The sequence below is a fragment of the Xyrauchen texanus genome, chromosome 43 (assembly GCF_025860055.1).
Source record: "Xyrauchen texanus isolate HMW12.3.18 chromosome 43, RBS_HiC_50CHRs, whole genome shotgun sequence".
In the NCBI taxonomy this organism is placed as follows: Eukaryota; Metazoa; Chordata; class Actinopteri; order Cypriniformes; family Catostomidae; genus Xyrauchen; species Xyrauchen texanus.
The window spans coordinates 8,871,172-8,892,454 of NC_068318.1; the positions used below are offsets into that span (position 1 = coordinate 8,871,172).

At 38.7% G+C, this 21,283-nt stretch overlaps 1 protein-coding gene across 5 annotated transcripts in view; it reads left to right on the forward strand.

Annotated features, from left to right (window-relative positions):
* The window catches only part of LOC127635623 (polypyrimidine tract-binding protein 3-like), a 95,402-nt gene that overhangs the window by 49,178 nt on the left and 24,941 nt on the right, over positions 1 to 21,283 (forward strand). For all 5 annotated transcript variants that reach the window (XM_052115776.1, XM_052115773.1, XM_052115774.1 and 2 more), the window contains 4 exons: positions 11,770 to 11,939; positions 18,961 to 19,107; positions 20,590 to 20,757; positions 21,029 to 21,139. In XM_052115776.1, the coding sequence (XP_051971736.1) occupies positions 11,770 to 11,939; positions 18,961 to 19,107; positions 20,590 to 20,757; positions 21,029 to 21,139 (596 nt within the window). The remainder of the gene's footprint in view (positions 1 to 11,769; positions 11,940 to 18,960; positions 19,108 to 20,589; positions 20,758 to 21,028; positions 21,140 to 21,283) is intronic.

The following is a 21,283-nucleotide window of genomic DNA, read 5'->3' on the forward strand; positions in this document are numbered from 1 at the left end:
AGGTCTACAGACAATTCCTTGGACTTCATGGCTTGGTTTGTGATCTGACATGCACTGTTAACTGTGGCACCTTATATAGACAGGTGTGTGCCTTTCCAAATCATGTCCAATCAACTGAATTTACCACAGGTGGACTGTGTCAAGTTGTAGAAACATCTCAAGGATGATCAGTGGATACAGGATGCACCTGAGCTCAATTCTGAGTGTCATGGCAAAGGCTGTGAATACTTCTGTACATGTGATTTTGTTTTTATTTATTTTTTTTGTTTTTTATTTTTAATAAATTTGCAAAGATTTCAAACAAACTAATAATTTTGTTATTTATTGGTATATTATTTATTGTTGTTATTATTATTTGTTTTTGGACCTACAATAAATATAATTCAGATATTCAGATTAAAACATATTGCATTATTGTGGCATTCAAGTAAAGCATTAGTTAGACAATACCAAAATTGTCATTAGAACTATAGAATATGTCATTGAATAATCCTGCAGTCAAAAGCAATGCATTTTGCATTGAGTTTGCTAATTTGTCCTGCTTTTATTGGAAGCCTGCGTTCTTGCATTCCAGCATGATGAATTGAGTTTTTTTTCCCTTTTGTACATAATTAATTGCACTAAATTAACATGTTAAATATATTGTTTCTATACTATAATCAACAACTTCAAATCAATAGTTTTATATTTCTCCATAGTTTTTAACTAAAATTAGTTTGTTCCCTCTTGAAAGATGACATATCTTGTCTTGTACCTTTGTCTGATTTTTGAATACTTTTTTGCTTCAAATCAGAGTTTGTAATGTTGTGATTCACCTTGGAACTGACTGGTTTGATTCATGGCTGCACCAGGCATGAGTGGCCTGTCTTGTCAGAAGTAATAGAACCCCATTATAATCAGTGGTGTTGTCTACACTGAAAGTGTCCATTGCAGCGACAATATATGGGTGTCTTGTTCCATTTTGCACTGCTTGTGCTGGCGCTACTGCACAAATGAAATGGTTAAGAACGTTCGTGACGATGCGTCCAGTGTAGACCGCATCAAGCCGCCCGTTACGGCACGTCACGTCAACGGATGCGCCCGGTGTTGACAGGATGTTAGAACTCTTTTATGAAGGATTTTATGAAATCCCTATGTTCAAAATCCCTGTTTTGGAAAAGAGCTAATGTCCTCTAGATATTGGCATCAGGTGAGCACTAGTCTGAAAAGCCCTGTCATTAGCATTGAATTTGACCTCAGTCATATGCTTCCCTGTTATGGAGTCAGCTGTATCAATGTTTGGGTTAGCTGAGGTAAGATGGCCTTTCGGGTAGTCGCCTCACAGCACAGCATGGTTGCCGCTAGGCAAAGCTAAAGAAGCCATAACACAGCTGACCCTGAGACTGTATGAAGATAGCCCAATAAAGTGTATAGCTTTCCTCAAGGTCTATACTTCCCAAAGTTTCAGATATTAACAGGCAAAAATAATCAAATTTGATCCCTCACCATTGTTTAGTTTAGTTTTTCTCCACTGTCTCAGCTGTATGTAGTCTATTGTCATTATATGAAAGATGATAATTACACTACAAAACATGTTCACTCTTGCATGACCACTTTCACTAGAAACATGTCACATTGTTTAATTAAAGATGGGTAATGTGTGGGCAGTTTTCTGGTTTTATGAACATTGAAGTAGCTAAAATGAACCTCCAGTCCTGTATTCATTGTTTTTTTATGGGTGTAGTTAAAGGGATAGTTCACCCAAAAATGTAATTCTCTGTTCATTTACTCACCCTCATGCAATCCCAGATGTGTATGACTTTTTTTCTTCTGCAGAACACAAATGAAGATTTATAGAAGAATATCTCAGCTCTGTAGGTCCATACAATGCAAGTGAATGGGTGACAAAATTCGGATTCTTTAAAAAGCACATAAAGGCATCATAAAAGTAATCCATACAACTCCAGTGTTTTAATCCATATCTTCTGAAACTATATAACAGGTGTGGGTGAGAAACAGAACAATATTTAAGTCCTTTTTTGCTTGAAATTATTCTCCCTGCCCAGTAGAGGGCAATATATACATGAATAATGTGAATCACCAAAAACCCAAGAAAAAGAATGTAAATGTGATCTGTTTCTCACCCATACCTATTATATTACATCTGAAGATATTGATTTTACCACTGGAGTCTTATGGATTACTTTTACGCTGTCTTTTGTGACTTATGGAGCTTCAAAATGTTGGTACACATTCACTTACATTGTATTGACTAACAGAGCTGAGAAATTATTCAAAAAATCTTAATTTAAGTTCAGCAGATGAAAGAAAATCATACACATCTGGGATGGCATAAGGGTGAGTAAATGATGAGAGAATTAAAAAAAATTTCCCATGTGAAGCAAACCTTGTGTTTTAGAAAATCAAGCAAATGAGAGCCTAAAGACTCCGAGTCGTTCCACCGTGGAAAACAAACACACACTTTGATTGCTGTCTACTGGGACCACTCAGGCTGAACAATACAAAAGCATTTCTGCCCCGTCAAACCTGACATACTCCCTCTTCTTCCCGTGCAAAGATGACATCGGAGCCTGTAACCGTGAGTTACAGCTGATCAGACATGTTTGACTCTGGGACGTGTATTTGTGAAGGAACGTTCACAGTACCAAATTTCCAAGACCGTGTAATTAGACTATTTTCACGATCCTACCTTATCTCGCAACTCTCGATTATGAGAATGTATTAATAGTGTTTTATTTAAACATTAGTGGCATTCAAGTTTGATTAATTTCCTTCAATTATTTCAAGCAGTCTGATTCAAATATTCATTGACGTAATCACAAACATGGTGTTTATTATATGATTATAAATTCATAAATATTAATTTTAATTTATTTTGTTTGTTTTACTGTTTTGGTTATTATGATGGTGGTTCAACCAATTCCTCACCCTTTAAATCAATTTCTGAGCAAATACATTAATATTGATGTTTTTATTTATTTTTTTATTTTGTTTTTAAATATTGTCTAAAGGCTGAAGAATGTCATGTTTATTTTTGATTATATGATCCAGCCCATCTACAAGATGGATCATAAATGATCCAAGAGATTACACTGGACATAGTTGTTTGGGAGAGGACAGTGAAAAAGCAACAGGCAGGTGAAACAACATGGAGAAGGTAATACTTGCGGTGAAGGATGGCATTCCAGGAATGTGAGATATGGGAATTGTTGATGTGGAGTCACAGAGAGCTCAGTTGTGAACCGCATTCAGTGAATTAACTGGTGTCCTAGCAACGGTTTTACTGTAGTTTCACCATGCATCACTGAATTAACTATGTCAGGAAGGAAAAGATTCCTCTCGTGTCTCTCGGGTGATGCATATCACGGAAAACTGATGCTTTTCCCCAAACAGGCTGCTTCAGTGGTGCAGAAATCCAACAATTTGCAATATAACTTCCTCAAACTAAAGCATGCATATACTACTTTTTATTTGTATTGTCTAATGAGCCATCTTTAGTTAAATATAAAACTAAATGTATCCTTAACCTAACTCTAATCCAGGATTAATCAAAACCCTGAGTAGTTAGATTCCTCCGTAGGAGGGAATCTATTGTAATTGATGGTTTTATTATTATTATTATTATTATTATTATTATTATTATTAGATTCCTCCGTAGGAGGGAATCTATTGTAATTGATGGTTTTATTATTATTATTATTATTATTATTATTATTATTATTATTATTATTATTATTATTCTTCTTCTCCTTGAGCCCCAATAGCTCAAAAAGTCACTGGTCAAAAATTTTCTAAATTGGCACATTGATACTCCATGCCAACGGGTACCCCCAAACCAAGAATGGCCCACATTCGCCCATAGGTGGCGCTACAGGCCACGCCCAAAAAAACAAAATTCAAAGTGATACAATTTCCACGCCATTTGTCCAAATCTTCTGAAATTTGGTGTACATGCCTCATTCCTCATGGGGAACAAAAAAGCCTCAAGAACCCATAACTTCCGCCATGATGGATTTTCCCGTACGTTGAAAATTTGCGAAAACCTACAAAACTCTTCTTCTCCTGAACCGTAGCTCCAATTGACTTGAAATTTGGTACACATGTGTAGAATGGACATCCTTGAAAACGTTACTTAGGAAAAATGAATACGATACAAAATGGCTGAAAGGGGCGTGTTTATGTAAATGTCCAAATTTTAACAATATATACGTGTCAATAAATCAAATGTAATTTTGACTGATGGTTTTTCAAACCTAACATGCTTAAAGATGACATCACTCTGAAGTACTGTGCAAAGAATGGCCATGCCAAAATTCCCATTTTCTGGTCAAAAATGTTCTAATTTGGTAAATTAATAGTACAGGCCAACAGGAATCCACAAACCAAGAATGACCGACATACGCCACTAGGGGGCACTACAGGACAAGCCAAAATTCCCATTTTCTGGTCAAAAATGTTCTAATTCGGTACAAGAATAGTACAGGCCAACAGGAATCCACAAACCAAGAATGACCGACATTCGCCACTAGGGGGCACTACAGGACAAGCCAAAATTCCCATTTTCTGGTCAAAAATTTTCTAATTTGGTACTTTGATACTACAGGCCAACAGGAACCCACATACCAAGTGTGGCCCACATTCGCCCTTAGGGGGCGCTACAGGCTACTCCAAAATTTCGTTTTCTGGTCAAAAACGTTCTAATTTGGTACATTGATACTGCAGGTCAACAGGAACCCTCAAACCAAGAATGGCCAACATTCGCCCCTAGGGAGCACTACAGGCCATGCCGAAATTCCCATTTTCTGGTCAAAAATGTTCTAATTTGGTACATTAATAGTACAGGCCAAAAGGAATCCACAAACCAAGAATGACCGACATTCACCACTAGGTGGCGCTAGAGGCCAAGCCGAAATTCCCATTTTCTGGTCAAAAAAGTTATAATTTGGTACATTGATACTACAGGCCAACAGGAACCCACAAACCAAGTATGGCCCACATTCGCCATTAGGGGCGCTACAGGCCACTCCCAAAATTTCGTTTTCTGGTCAAAAATTTTCTAATATGGTACATTGATACTACTGGCCAACAGGAACCCACAAACAAAGAATGGCCAACATTCGCCCCTAGGGGGCACTAGAGGCCACGCCGAAATTCCCATTTTATGGTCAAAAATGTTCTAATTTGGTACATTGATACTACAGGTCAACAGGAACCCTCAAACCAAGAATGGCCAACATTCACCCCTAGGGGCGCTACAGGTAATTCCCAAAAGTCCCATTTTCTGGTCAAATATTTTCTAATTATGTACATTGATACTACAGGCCAACAGGAACCCACAAACCAAGAATGACCCACATTTGCCCATAGGAGGCGCTACAGGCCACGCCCCCAAAAAATATTTTCAAAGTGATACCATTTCCACGCCATTTAACCAATTCTTTTGAATCTTGGTGTACATGCCTCATTTCTCATTGGGAACAAAAACGCCTCAAGGATCCATAAGGTATGATGGATTTTCCTGTAGACTGAAAATGTTTCGTTTAGGATTCAGACAGAAATACATGTTTTTTGGATTCATCCATTGAGAGGGTTTAACCCCAACCCTCTACTGATCAATTTGAAATGATTTGCCATTTTGAGGAGGAATCCGCATTGCTGCTTGCAGCTATATTTATTATTATTATTATTATTCTTCTTCTCCTTGAGCCCCAATAGCTCAAAAAGTCACTGGTCAAAAATTTTCTAAATTGGCACATTGATACTCCATGCCAACGGGTACCCCCAAACCAAGAATGGCCCACATTCGCCCATAGGTGGCGCTACAGGCCACGCCCAAAAAAACAAAATTCAAAGTGATACAATTTCCACGCCATTTGTCCAAATCTTCTGAAATTTGGTGTACATGCCTCATTCCTCATGGGGAACAAAAAAGCCTCAAGAACCCATAACTTCCGCCATGATGGATTTTCCCGTACGTTGAAAATTTGCGAAAACCTACAAAACTCTTCTTCTCCTGAACCGTAGCTCCAATTGACTTGAAATTTGGTACACATGTGTAGAATGGACATCCTTGAAAACGTTACTTAGGAAAAATGAATACGATACAAAATGGCTGAAAGGGGCGTGTTTATGTAAATGTCCAAATTTTAACAATATATACGTGTCAATAAATCAAATGTAATTTTGACTGATGGTTTTTCAAACCTAACATGCTTAAAGATGACATCACTCTGAAGTACTGTGCAAAGAATGGCCATGCCAAAATTCCCATTTTCTGGTCAAAAATGTTCTAATTTGGTAAATTAATAGTACAGGCCAACAGGAATCCACAAACCAAGAATGACCGACATACGCCACTAGGGGGCACTACAGGACAAGCCAAAATTCCCATTTTCTGGTCAAAAATGTTCTAATTCGGTACAAGAATAGTACAGGCCAACAGGAATCCACAAACCAAGAATGACCGACATTCGCCAATAGGGGGCACTACAGGACAAGCCAAAATTCCTATTTTCTGGTCAAAAATTTTCTAATTTGGTACTTTGATACTACAGGCCAACAGGAACCCACAAACAAAGAATGGCCAACATTCGCCCCTAGGGGGCACTACAGGCCATGCCGAAATTCCCATTTTCTGGTCAAAAATGTTCTAATTTGGTACATTAATAGTACAGGCCAACAGGAATCCACAAACCAAGAATGACCGACATTCACCACTAGGTGGCGCTAGAGGCCAAGCCGAAATTCCCATTTTCTGGTCAAAAAAGTTATAATTTGGTACATTGATACTACAGGCCAACAGGAACCCACAAACCAAGTATGGCCCACATTCGCCATTAGGGGCGCTACAGGCCACTCCCAAAATTTCGTTTTCTGGTCAAAAATTTTCTAATATGGTACATTGATACTACTGGCCAACAGGAACCCACAAACAAAGAATGGCCAACATTCAGCCCTAGGGGGCACTAGAGGCCACGCTGAAATTCCCATTTTATGGTCAAAAATGTTCTAATTTGGTACATTGATACTACAGGTCAACAGGAACCCTCAAACCAAGAATGGCCAACATTCACCCCTAGGGGCGCTACAGGTAATTCCCAAATGTCCCATTTTCTGGTCAAATATTTTCTAATTATGTACATTGATACTACAGGCCAACAGGAACCCACAAACCAAGAATGACCCACATTTGCCCATAGGAGGCGCTACAGGCCACGCCCCAAAAAATATTTTCAAAGTGATACCATTTCCACGCCATTTAACCAATTCTTTTGAATCTTGGTGTACATGCCTCATTTCTCATTGGGAACAAAAACGCCTCAAGGATCCATAAGGTATGATGGATTTTCCTGTAGACTGAAAATGTTTCGTTTAGGATTCAGACAGAAATACATGTTTTTTGGATTCATCCATTGAGAGGGTTTAACCCCAACCCTCTACTGATCAATTTGAAATGATTTGCCATTTTGAGGAGGAATCCGCATTGCTGCTTGCAGCTATATTTGTTTTTGTTTTTTGGTTCTGGCAGGTTATCGCAAGTATTTCACAAACATAGAGAAGCTTGATGTTAAACATGTCATTGGGTTAGCTCACCCAAATATTTAAATTGTATCATCATTTACTAGCCCCTCATGTTGTTTCAAACCTGTATGATTTTGTTACAGATACAAAGGATGCATGGCAGGATGTCAGCCTCAGTCACTATTCACTTTCCTTGATTGAAAAAAGATGCAATGAAAGTGAAAAGTGACTGATGCTAAAATGTTGCTTAACATCTCCTTTTCTGTTCCAATGAAAATACGTGTTTAAAACATGAGGGTGATGTATTAATGACAGAGTTTCCATTCTTGGGGGAGCTATCACTTTAACATGGTTTCTGTTTGCTAAAATACACTTTATTTTTAGTTATTTATTTTTATTTTTCAAATAGAAGTATTCAAAACCTTGATTTGCTTAATAATTAATGAATGTTGGAAAACCACCGATATGTTGGCACAAACAGTCCATGCTTTGAGTTACGATATGGCCAGTGAATTTCAAAGGTCTTACTTTTCTCATTTCCTCTTGGAAAGCCTGTGGCAGATTTGATGCAGGGATGGTTCCTCTAATCACATTAAACACACAATAAGATTTGTTAACAGCACAATGAGATGAATCGCCGTGGCGGAGCCAGATGCCTGATAGGTCTTGTGTATGGTCACCATGGTAACACAGGGTCATTTGAAAAGTGGGCCAATCATCTTCATGTTCTCGTTGCGAGATCCTTGTCTCCAAGACAAGTATGGGTCTCATCCATGCATCATAAAAAAATCACCAGTTACTATCAGTAAAATCTAAGATTATGTAAATGAGGGCCATTTTAAGGTTGTGCTAAGTTTCCATCATTTAGCTTAATGAAACTTGCATAATTTAAATTGCAGACTAAGTGCTGTTCAAAAGCAGTGATGGGCATTCTTTTCTAAAAAACAAACAAACAAAAAAACTTGCTTATTAAAATAACATTAAAATCTTTACTCCATTCTCGGCTCTCTAGTTTCTCTTCATGTGGCAGTCTACTGCCTCAGGCAGCCTGCATTGAGTTATTACACTGGAGGATTTGTTCTGCTGCCTATTTAATCAGATTCATGTTCTGTGTGTCAACAAAAGATGTCTTGCAGGTACAAGCTTGTGTTTCTTTATCTGTTGGTTTTGAATGAATCGACTATAGATGCCGGGCCTGGATAAAACGGACATAATTAGCACTATATAAAGGGTTGAATCTATTTCAGTCAGACTGAGCAAGAATTGAGGAGGCTTAATCTGAAGCCTGATTATACTTCAGGTTTTATCTGCTGGTACAAAATACTGTCTCCAAAAGAGAAAGCGTTAGTATGTGTGTGAGTCTGTCAACACAGTTTAAGCACACATTTGTTTTTATTTTTTAGTTTTTTTAAGTGCTATGCTCTTTTGTAGTACACGTCTATGATGTCATGGAACAATCCAGGAAGGAAGGGCCTCTTTGTTGATTTGCATGCCTCAAACTTACAATTTTCCTGTTTGCAGAGGGACACCTTCTGTAAGCATGCTGAACAGTATGAGAAGGCCTTCAGTCATTACCGTCACCCTCAAAGCACTTCATACTGTAGCTTGGTGTCTTTTGTTTTCATAGGCTTCATATCTGTCTTTAAGCCAATTTCTTATGTACATTTGGCACTGACAATTATTGACTGATTATGCAAAAGTTGTCAGTTAACTCATTCTGGTTGTCAAATCACATGAGATCTACCTTTCTTATTGTCATTGCACAATAAATGGGAAGGAGGCGGTAAATGCAGACCTATAGTGGAACAAAAATTAGAGAAGAGCTGTTGAGAGTTGGACAAGATAACTGAGCTGGGATATGATGGGGGTATAGGATCACTGCACTGGCTGTGAGGGGAGCAATGGTATCACTGTGCTGGGCTGTAAGGGGAGGGTGGGGATCTTTGTGCTGGGCTAAAAGATGAGGGATAGGATCACAGTGATGGGTTGTGAGAGGGAGGGCTGTTCTGAGAGGCAGGGCTGTTCTGAGAGGCAGGGCTGTTCTGAGATGTAATCAAGTGTATAGTATGTGATTATATACTGGGCTGTGAAAGAAGGAACAAGATCGCTGGGTTGTAAGGGAGGGATGGTATCTCTGTACTGGACTCTGAGGGGAAGAATTGGTTGGATTTCTGTGCTGGGCTGTGAGTGAAGGAATGAGAACTTTGGGCAGGGCTGTGAGGGGAGAGATAGGATAATCATGCTGTGCTGTGAGGGGAGAGATGGGATCTCTGTACTGGGACCTTAGGGGAAGGGTTGCATTACTGTGCTGGGCTGGGAGTGATGTTAGAGGACCTCTGTGCTGGGTTTGGAGTAAAGGGATTGAATCACTGTATTTGGCTGTGATAGAAAGTATAGTATCTCTGCTGGGCTATGAGGGGAGGTATGGAATCACTGTTTTAAGTTGTGAGGGGACGGATAGGATCTCTGTGCTGGGCTGTAAGCGAAGGGAAGGTATCTTTGTGCTGGGTTAAAAGGTAAGGGGTAGGATCACAATGCTGGTCTGTGAGAGGAGAAAAGTGAGGGCTGTGCTGTGATCAAGGGTATGGTATGTGATCTTTGTGCTGGGCTGTGAAGGAAGGAAAAGATCGCTGGGCTTTGAGGGAGGGATGGGATCTCTACTAGACTCTTAGGAGAAGGGTTGGTTGGATTACTGGGCTGGGACTGAAGGGAGGGGATCTTGGGGATGGGCTATAAAGTGAGGGGCAGAATGTATGTGCTGGGTTGAGAGGGGCAGGATGGGATCTCTGTGATGGGCTGTGAGGGAGGGACAAGATCTCTGTGCTGGACTCTGAGGGGTTGGATCTCTGTGCTGGGTTTGGAGTGAAGGGATTGAATCATTGTGTTGGGCTGTGAGGGAAAGTATAATATCTCTGTACTGGGCTGTGATGAGAGAGATAGTATCTGTATTCCGCTGTTAGAGAAGGGATGCGATGAGTGTGGCTGGACTGTTAACTTCACTCAGCCGTGTCTGTGTCCTGCTGATGGAAGCACTTTCTTTTGTGCACTTTTGTTGTGCTCTGCCTCCTCTCATCAGCTGTCAGGATTAACTCTGGAAAGAGAGTGTGTATCATTGCGTGAGAAAAAGATCACACTTTTAGTAGCTTATACTTGAGCATCGCTGCATTCATAATGGAGAAAGTGGTACCATTTTGAACTCTGTGACAAACATACATTGAGGAACCCATGTATTTAATATTACTGGATAAATGTTGTAGTAATAGAGCTTTTAAGGTCATTACTAATGGATAACCCACCAGTGGCTGGACAAATACAGAAGAGCAGACTCTAACCATGCACAAAATGTAGTACTCATGTTTGACACTCACTGATCTTTTTTTTACTCTTGAAATTATTTAAGGTATATTTGGTGTAATTTTATATATTGTTAATAAGTTAAAATATTGCCTCCTATCCCAGTTTAATGTGCATAGACAACTGCAATTAAGCTCATTCTACCATCTCTTCATTTTGCGCACAACACTGAGATTGATGATTGCTTTGATGCCTATATCTACAATCAGACGAACACTTGCCTCTCAAAATAGTCAAATTAAAATGTGAAAGCCACAAATGTTAAAAGCAGAGGCATGCACTCCGCCATGCTCTGTCTCTGTTAAAACTGTCACCAGTCTGTGATGTGCCCCTGGACATAGCCAAGTGCCAAATGCCACACAATGGGCACTATTTGGGGTCTGACAGATGACAGAGGGCTGCTTAATTCAGAAAGACGCTTGTCTTATTGTTTAGGGGGACACACCAGTGCTGCTGCCCACCGCTGTGGCATAGTCGGTGTTGTGTTTCTGCCAATGTCCATCTGTCTCTTTCAACTTTGTTTAACTCACTGTCGATCCTCTGTGAGATCTAAAACTGTGGTTTTCCTTCAGGGTCCAGATGCTTGATTATATGGTTAGATGTATTGTATTAATTGCATTTACCTGTACCATTATTTTTTCCCTTGATGTGATGCTGTCAGAACAGACCTGAGACCACTTTTTTGTGTTGTGACCCACCAGTCTAAAATGATACAAAAATATTTATTGACAGTGACCTTTTTGCTGCCCGATAAAAATGGTGGTTACTGTCTGGTACAGTCAGTCTTCATTTTTTTATATCAATGTGCATCAGTGCCAGTTTTGGCATTTGGAAAACTGGTAAAATAAAAACAAAGATAATCATGGTGTTTTTTTTTTCTTTCTATTTTGACAGCTAATGGCAACGACAGTAAAAACTATAAAGGAGACCGATCCCCCTGTGGCCCCTCCCGCGTCCTCCACGTCCGCAAAGTTCCCATCGAAGTGTCAGAGGCAGAGGTCGTCTCACTAGGTGTCCCTTTCGGCAAAGTCACCAACCTGTTGATGCTCAAAGGGAAAAATCAAGTAGGTGCTACATTAACACAATAAACCTTCCTCCACCCTTTATTGTATGATGCATTTTTCATTTTAATGTCAGAAATAGTTTTTAATTTGATTCCTATCTTTTGGAAATTAACCATTTTTTGTTTCAGATTTTTTTTTTTTTTCAATTGTGATTTTAGTTTTTATCCCTTTTAACCAGACTGATCTCACAGTGAAATTGGAAACGGTTGACTTTTCTTTAGCTAAAATCGTTCCGTGCTTACTGAAATGTGAAACACTGCCCCCAGTGGCCATACCGGTAAGTGTTGTTGGGAGTTTGGGCATGTGTGAACTCCATTTTTCAGGTGTAATGTCCACGGCTGGGCACCACAAATGAGTTGTGAAAGTTGTACAGGCTGTAATACAGTGAATAGGAATGCATATTTTATAAACTGAACGCCCCAAAACAAAACCTTACCATCAGTTGAGTAAAAATTTGATGTTAGTGGGAAAAAAAGCAACATGCTCGTCACTCATTATGCAAATGCAATTACTTTCTGGTTTCAGCGTGGGATCCCAACACACAACACGCTTCAAGTCACGCCACAGGGAAGGTAAACCTACTGGAGCTGATGCAAAAATGTCTGATAGGAGATAGATGCAGTCAGCAAGGAGGCCCCACCCACTCATGGGGAAATCAAAGTGCTGTTACCATAGTTACTCATACATTCCTATGAGGAAAATAAGCTGAAATATCTGATTGATTTGGCTATTTTAAACATGATGAAAAGGTGTTGTGTCGTTTTTTACACTTCTAACAATACCAAAAAATCAGAAACTGATTTTGTTGCCTGCCAACTTACAGAAATATAAGCCCAAAAAAGAACACTGCGGCTGCAAGCTGTTGAGCCATGAAGTCGTTTCTCAGGAGCCTAATCCACCCCAAGACAGAAGTTTAAGTTTTTGACTGCCATGTTAATATTTTGTCATTCGATTGGTATCTTAAAACATTTTTATTTATACATTTTAATATGAGTGATGGTTAATGAAAAAACTGTACACATAAAATAGCTCAAATTTCACATTCCACAGTAACTTTACTAGAAAACCCATTTACTGAACGCTTCGCCAAGCCGAACTTACCAAGTAATATATCCCCTTAGACATGTTTGATTGATTAAAGCATGAAACATGATAAACATTGCTCCACTCCGATCATGTCAAGTTTTCTCATGTATCTTGTCTTGTTTTCTGGTATTAACTCGTCTTTATGTATCTGCTGGATCTGCTAGTGTGATGATATGATGATCGATTTTGTCTTGAATCCACTCAGATGTTTCCCAAATACATTAAAGCACATTCGGCATAATACGATTCGACTGCATCTGCAGTGCTCTTCTTTGGTCTTATATTTCTGTCAGTTTGCGGGCATTAAAAAAAACAAAAAAAAAAAACAGTTTTGGAGTTTTTGGCATTGTTTGGAGTGCAAAAAACGACTCAACAGCTTTTGCCATATTTTTCATTGTTCAAATAGCCAAATATGTTGGATATTTCTCAGCCCTTTTCCTCATAGGAATGTATAAGTAACTATGGTAACATGGCTTTGTTTTCCTCCATGCTAAACCACGCCCCTGGGTATGACGTGTTGCAGACTATATCTATGGTGCTTGTTGATGAGTCAGCATTATGTGGCCAATTCTTGAGCACTGGAACTCTCTGAAAAACATGCCGACTTCCTGTGTGATTATGTTGCTTCTTTGCACAGCACCACACAACTAGTGTTAATTTTGTCACCTATTTTTAATTTAGTCTTAGTCTTGTGCCAAATGTCCTTGTTAGTTTTAGTCATATTTAGTCATTCATATATCTTTTTTTGTTAGTCAAGTTTTAGTCGACTAAAAGTCTCGATCATTTTAGTCTAGTTTTAGTCAAAAGAGAATTTAAGGTATCTTAGTCAAGTTTTAGTCGACTAAAAGTCTCGTCATTTTAGTCAAAAGAAAACTCAATATATCTTAGTCAAGTGTAAGTCAAAACATTTGTCTTTTTTAAAATAAATTATTTCTGAGATTAATTCTGAGATAACCATTTCAGTCAAATAGTGTTTAACACATCTCAAATATTGGTTAAATGTCATAATTACCTGACAAAATACACTTGTTGAATGATTTTTATTGAATTCACTTTGTTAAAAGTGTCTGGTTTTCTGATTTAAGAGACACATTCACAAATGATGAACTTGTTCTTTAGATTATTTTATTTTCAACCAACACAATTCAAAAGCTGGGGCCCAACAGACTCAGACTGACAAATTACAAAGGTTTTTAATGCTGTTTTTGGTTGCCTTTTGTCTCATTTTTCTATTCAGAGTGTACCCAGAAAAACTGAAAAGAATAGGCCTACTGTACTGTAGGACTAAAATACAACCTATTTAAATTGTAGATTGGTCTTGAGAAATAACAGAAAAATGAGATTTAACAAGGCTAACAATAATTATTTCTGTTACGTGTTACTACAGCTTTAGGTTAAACACTGACTCAATTAAACAATCAAGTTCAAAGGCAAGATTTGCAACAGTAAGCAAAATCCATTACAAGGTAGAGTGTTAGAAAAAATGTGTGTGTCTTTAAATTGAAGGTTATTTAAAGTGAAAACAGAACAAATAACCAAAACAGTATGCAGTTATGCACATTGGTGCAGTCTCGTCATCGTCTCGTCTTAGTCATGGAAAAAAAGGTCGTTGACGAACATATTTAGTCTCGTCTCGTCTGACGAAATTAACACTACACACAACAAATCGTTCAAACACGAAGCAGACATGAAAATACAACAAGTGAACAGTGATTGTTTTTTTATGTCAATCAAACAGCCACTTCTTGCCTAATTGGCTGTTTCTTTTTGACTGAAAACACAGATAGTCAAAAGTCAAGACTTCAGTTGATTGAAAGTTTGCAGAAGATTTTGCAATTTGAGATCATCAAACCTCACCTGATGCTTTCATGTTGGTTTAGCACTGGAATGTCTGGATTAAACTGCGTGAATGAGGTTGGAGTAAAACTAGTGTGAATATATTAATCTGTAAAACTATATATTGGTGACGATGGATGCTTTTTGGAACTATCGTTATCGGCAAAAATCTATGCTTATAGTTGCTTACAGTTTTTCATCATTACATAATTTCAAAATAAGAGTCCCCTGTGTTTTTCGGGATTGTTTATACTTTAAAAAGTCCCATGCAATGCACCAAATCTTTTTTCTGGTGATTTTTGGGGGATTTTGGTTGAACACTGCTTCTGGGATTTTTTTTTATTTAGGACTAATATATAATGTGCTCATTATAGTAAGGATAGAATAAGAACTTTTGACATTCTATTAATAATTTTTAAAAACTATCGGCCGATTAATCTGCGGTCAGCCTTTCCCCACCACCGTAGTTATCGGTATCGGCAAAATCCACTATCGGTTGACCTGTAGTATATAGGTCACGGGCAATCAGAGAGGCAAAGCGCGCACACGCCCAGAGAATCCACAGTCACTTCCAGGACAGCGGTGACACACGGCGCATGTGGCAGGGCATCCAGGCCATCACCAACTACAGGACAACATCAGTTGCCTGTGACAAAGATGCCTCCCTTCCAGATGCGCTGAACGACTTCTACGCTCGGTTTGAAGTGCAGAACGACGTGATGGCGAGGAAGTCCACCCCTCCTCCCAACGCACCAGGTGCTCTGTCTTACCACGGCAGATGTGAGGAAAACTCTACGTAGAGTCAACCCACGGAAGGCTGCTGGACCAGACAACATTCCTGGCAGAGTGCTCAGAGGATGTGCAGACCAGCTAGCAGATGTTCTTACCGACATCTTCAACATCTCTCTGAGCAGCGCCGTTGTTCCAACGTGCTTCAAGGCCACCACCATCATCCCCATGCCAAAGAAGTCTTCAGTGTCCTGCCTCAACGACTACCGTCCCGTCGCGACTTACACCCATCATCATGAAGTGCTTCGAGAGGCTCGTCATGAGGCAGATTAAGACCCAGCTGCCCCCTCACTAGACCCACTGCAGTTTGCGTATCGTTCAAACCGTTCAACGGACGATGCCATCACCACAACCCTCCATCTGGCCCTCACCCACCTAGACAATAAGGACTCATACGTTCGAATGCTGTTCATAGATTTCAGCTCAGCATTCAACACAATCATTCCCCAGCACCTGATTGGAAAGCTGAACCTGCTGGGCCTGGACACCTCCCTCTGCAACTGGATCCTGGACTTCCTGACTGGGAGACCTCAGTCAGTCCGGATCGGGAACAGCATCTCCACCACCACCACACTGAGCACTGGGGCCCCCAGGGCTGTGTGCTCAGTCCACTGCTGTTCACTCTGCTGACTCACGACTGTGCAGCAATGCACAGCTCGAATCACATCGTCAAGTTCGCCGATGACACGACCGTGGTGGGTCTCATCAGCAAGAACGACGAGTCAGCATACAGAGAGGAGGTGCAGCGGCTGACGAACTGGTGTAGAGCCAACAACCTGTCCCTGAATGTCGACAAAACAAAAGAGATGGTTGTTGACTTTAGGAGAGCACAAGGTGAACACACTCCGCTGAACATCGACGGCTCCTCTGTGGAGATCGTCAAGAGCACCAAATTCCTTGGTGTTCACCTGGCGGAGAACCTCACCTGGTCCCTCAACACCAGCTCTATCACCAAGAAAGCCCAGCAGCGTCTCTACTTTCTTCGAAGGCTGAGGAAAGCACATCTCCCAACCCCCATCCTCACTACATTCTATAGAGGGACTATTGAGAGCATCCTGAGCAGCTGCATCACTGCCTGGTTTGGGACTTGCATCGCTTCGGACCGCAAAGCCCTGCAGAGGATAGTGAGGACAGCTGAGAAGATCATTGGGGTCTCTCTTCCCTCCATCAAAGACATTTACAAAAAACACTGTATCCATAAAGCAACCAGCATTGTGGATCGACCCCACACACCCCTCACACAAACTCTTTACCCTCCTCCCGTCTGGCAAGAGGTACCGAAGCATTCGGGCCCTCACGGCCAGACTGTGTAACAGCTTCTTCCCCAAGCCATCAGACTTCTCAATACTCAGAGACTGGTTTGACACACACGTGTCCTGAGTTGCACTTTAATTACTGTCACTTTATAACTGTCTGCTACCTCAATAACTGCTATGTGCATAGAACATTATCTCATAGTATGTTATGTTTACATTTTTAGAAACTGTCATCTTTTTGCACTACTGAGTACTGGTCGGCGCTGCACTGTCTATTGTCCTGTTCATTGTCAGTAATTTGTTGTACTGTCCTGTACTTTTTGCACATGTTTGCACGTGCACTTTATATAGGTATATATAGGTAGTTTATATAGGTATTATTTCGTTGTGTAGTCTCATGTGGTCCTATGTTGGTCCTTTGTTGTTTTTATGTAGCACCATGGTCCTGGAGGAACGTTGTCTCGTTTTGCTGTGTACTGTACTAACTGTATATGGTTGAAACGACAATAAAAACCACTTGACTTGACTTGACTTGACTATATGTTCACTGTTAAGCCTCTGTGTGTTTCTTCATGATCACTTTTCTAAAGTAGTCATGTCAGCTGGTGTTACTTGTTACTCTGGACATGATTAACTCTTGACAGGTGCCACATGCCAAACAGAAGTAGCGCAACTTAAGATAAAGATGCAGTTGAGGGTGATTTAGTTTGTTGATGTAGCTAAATATAATGTTCAGAATGTCTTTAGATGTAGAAGCCTACCTCCTCTATGGTGACATTGGTGTGACTATTTTTAAGTTTTTTTTTTTTTTAAATATTAGAAAAAGTTTTTTTTATTGTTTGTTGTTGTACTGAATTAAATTTGTGCTGAGAAAAAAAACATTGTGTCTGACAATATTGTGATATTCATGACAGTAATGAGAATGTGAGTGTTTCGCATTACGGAAATGATCCTTGTTTTTCCCCATTAGAGTAATGAGAATTGTTTTTTCCCCATTAGAGTAATGAGAATGTTAGTTTAGCATCACTGTAATGATATTTTTTAAATTACTGTTATGAATTTTTTTTTTCACATTATAGTAATGAAAATTGATTGACGGAGTGGGGATGCTGAGTTGTCATAAAAATAATAGTTTTAAAAATAAGCTTTATCTTTATTTATTTATATATATATATATATATATAAGGGAACCTATATAATATTAGGCAGGTGGTTTTAATGTTGTGGCTGATTGGGGTATATATATATATATATATATATATATATATAAATATATATAAATAAAATTAAATATGACTCAGGTATTTCTTCACACTAAAAATACCACCATCAAATACCAAAATACCACCCCTTCATTCTAAGGGGTGGTGGTAAAGGAGTGCATAGATTTGTTCATTAGTGGTGTAAACTGATAGAAACTTAAGTGTGAGTCCTTTCAAACACATCAAGGTCCTGCTAACAGAGCAAAAACACAGCAGTCTCCCGCTTCTACTCGAGTACCTTTTCATATTCAAATGGCACTGGCATATTTAGACAAGAAAAGACTGGTTTGATTGAGCATCAAAATATCCACTTTATTGAAAGCTTCGCATCTATAAATCTCTCAAACGCCTGCGTGATGAGGTCAGAATAATTTGTGGTTCTTGTTATGCCAAGCGTCGCTGTTAATATACAAAAAAAATATCTTACACTAAGCATTAAAATTTCAGCGGGTAACTTATCCTGCACCAAATTGTAAAAATCTAGTTTCCCTTTTTTAAAGGATACAGAAGTAATTACTCTCAGAATAAAGTCTATCAACTCCCTTTCTGTGAACTGAGAATGGCGTTTTGTGTAGCATAATGAGATCCATCAATATCTTTGTTTTGCGGTCCATCTCATAAGTGCAGAGGAGCATTGAAGATGAAGATTTCACTAACAGGCTGATTTTAGATCACTGATATGTTTCATTTGAGCGAACAAGTACATATTGGATTAAGCTGCACCACATCTGTGCAATTATCTGAACGATGTTGTTATCAGAGCCAAGCACTGTTATTACTCTTTCTATCCAGGCTTTTATAGAAATGGCTTCTGAGGAAGCAGCCATCACCATGGTCAACTACTACACTGCAGCCACACCTCACGTTCGCAACCAGCCTGTCTACATCCAGTATTCCAACCACCGTGAGCTCAAGACTGACAACCTGCCCAACCAGGGGGTGAGAATTCATACTGGCACTCAACTTATTATTATTAGATATATATCTTTATTTATTTTTGCATTACAGTAATTACGTTTTTTTTTTTAGTAATGAGAATTTTTTCACGGTGCAGTAATACAAATTTGTATTTTGCATTACAGTAATAACATTTTTTAGTAATGAGAATTATTTTTTCACATTGCAGTAATAAAAATTATTTTTTTGCAATACAGTAATGAGTTTTTTTCTAAATAAATTTCACATTACAGTAATAATAATGCAATTTTTTTTGTATTACGGTAATGAGATTTTTTTTCTATTAAGATTGAGAATGTGAATTTCACTATGTTAACAATAATGTTTTTTATTATAGTAATGAAAATGTTTTTTTTTTTTCAAATTACAGTAATACATTTTTAGTTTTTTCGCATTATGGTAACAAGACTTTTTTTCTATGTAGTAATGGGAAAAATAATTTTTCACATTATTTAATAAATAAAACAATTCTAAACATATTTTTCACTGGACTAATGAGAAAGTGATATTTTTATATTACAGTAATGAGAATGCTTTTTATTATTATTTCAAGAGAATATTTTTTCACATTACAGTAATAAAATGTGAGTTTTTTGCATTATGGTAATGAGAATATTTTTTTCTAATATAGTCATAAGATTATTGTTTTCCACTGTACAGTAATGAGAATGTGAATTTTTCACATTACGTTAACAAGAATATGTTTTTATGATAGTAATGAAAATGTAATGTAATTACATTACAGTAATAATAATGTAAGTTTTTTGCATTACGGTAATAAGAATGGTTATATATGGCAAACTATTTTAAGTTTTTTTGCAAGGACTTTTTTGTTTCTTTATGATTTCTGCACAGTTACACCACCGTGACATTTTTCACTTTAAGACAGAAAGAACATCTAAATTATGAAAACATATTCATCATAGAAGAGGTGTTTTCATGTCATTGTTTGAATTGCATTTTTAATGTATCTTTGAATGAATTAATAGATTTAGAGAGAAAAAAAGTGTGTCACGTCAATGACCCAATTACATGCATGAAACAGCAATTGATCCCACCCTTGCACATTCATCCATCATTTCACCTTGTAACGACTGCCATGTGCTGCTGCATTCTCTTTTAAGAGATAGAATTGTCTCCAAAGTGTCACATGATTTTGACAGTATTTGCATGAGAGTATCAGTGAAATACAGTGTAGCTCAATTGCAGCGCTACTGTGTCTGTGTATACATGGAAGTGTATAGAGACTACTTTATGCTTTTGCTTTAGCCAGAGCTGTTAGTTCCACAGTGTATAACACTGTAAATTAGAGAGTAATTTGCTGACTAGTGCAGATTTGTGAAGCTCTATGGGAAGAAGGTGAACTGCTGGTGAAGTACTAAGAGTGAGGTGTGTTTCTGTATATTCAGTGTGTAGTTTAATAAGGGTTTGTTGAATTGATTTGCTACATATGTTATGTTGCAGAGAGCTCAGGCTGCTCTTCAGGCTGTCAATGCAGTGCATTCTGGGAATATGAGTCTGTCTGGGTCTGCGACGGCCAGTGACGGTCTAATGATGCCTGGACAGAGTGCTGTGCTTCGCATCATAGTAGAGAATCTCTACTACCCAGTGTCTCTAGAAGTGCTACACCAGGTAAGACTGATAATGTTCAATTAATGAACAATTAATTTCACTGTGGGCAACCCAATGCAACGCAGCAAAAATCAAAACCAAGCGACTGAAAAAATACGTATGGTGTGACAATAACTACGATATGCATGGAAGAGTTTATCTTGTCTGTTTAGGATGCAATGTCAGAGTTGACAGCTAGCTTACAGTTTTTTTGTTGTTGTTTTTTTTTTTTGTGGGGAGTGTAAAAGCACCCTTTATCTTCATGTTCTTGTCATCTCTTCTCTACACTTAGATCTTCTCTAAATTTGGAACAGTCCTGAAGATCATTACCTTTACCAAGAACAACCAGTTTCAGGCCTTGCTACAATATGCAGATCCAATGAACGCACATCATGCCAAAGTGGTCAGTACTGAAATACAACCTTTAGTCACTAAATGCTCCTCTTACTATCTTGTTGTCATGTGGTTGATTGAATTGAAAGGTGAGGGATTAAAATGTGGCAACCAGCTTCAGTACCCACCAGTACCTGCAGAATTCAGTTTTTGC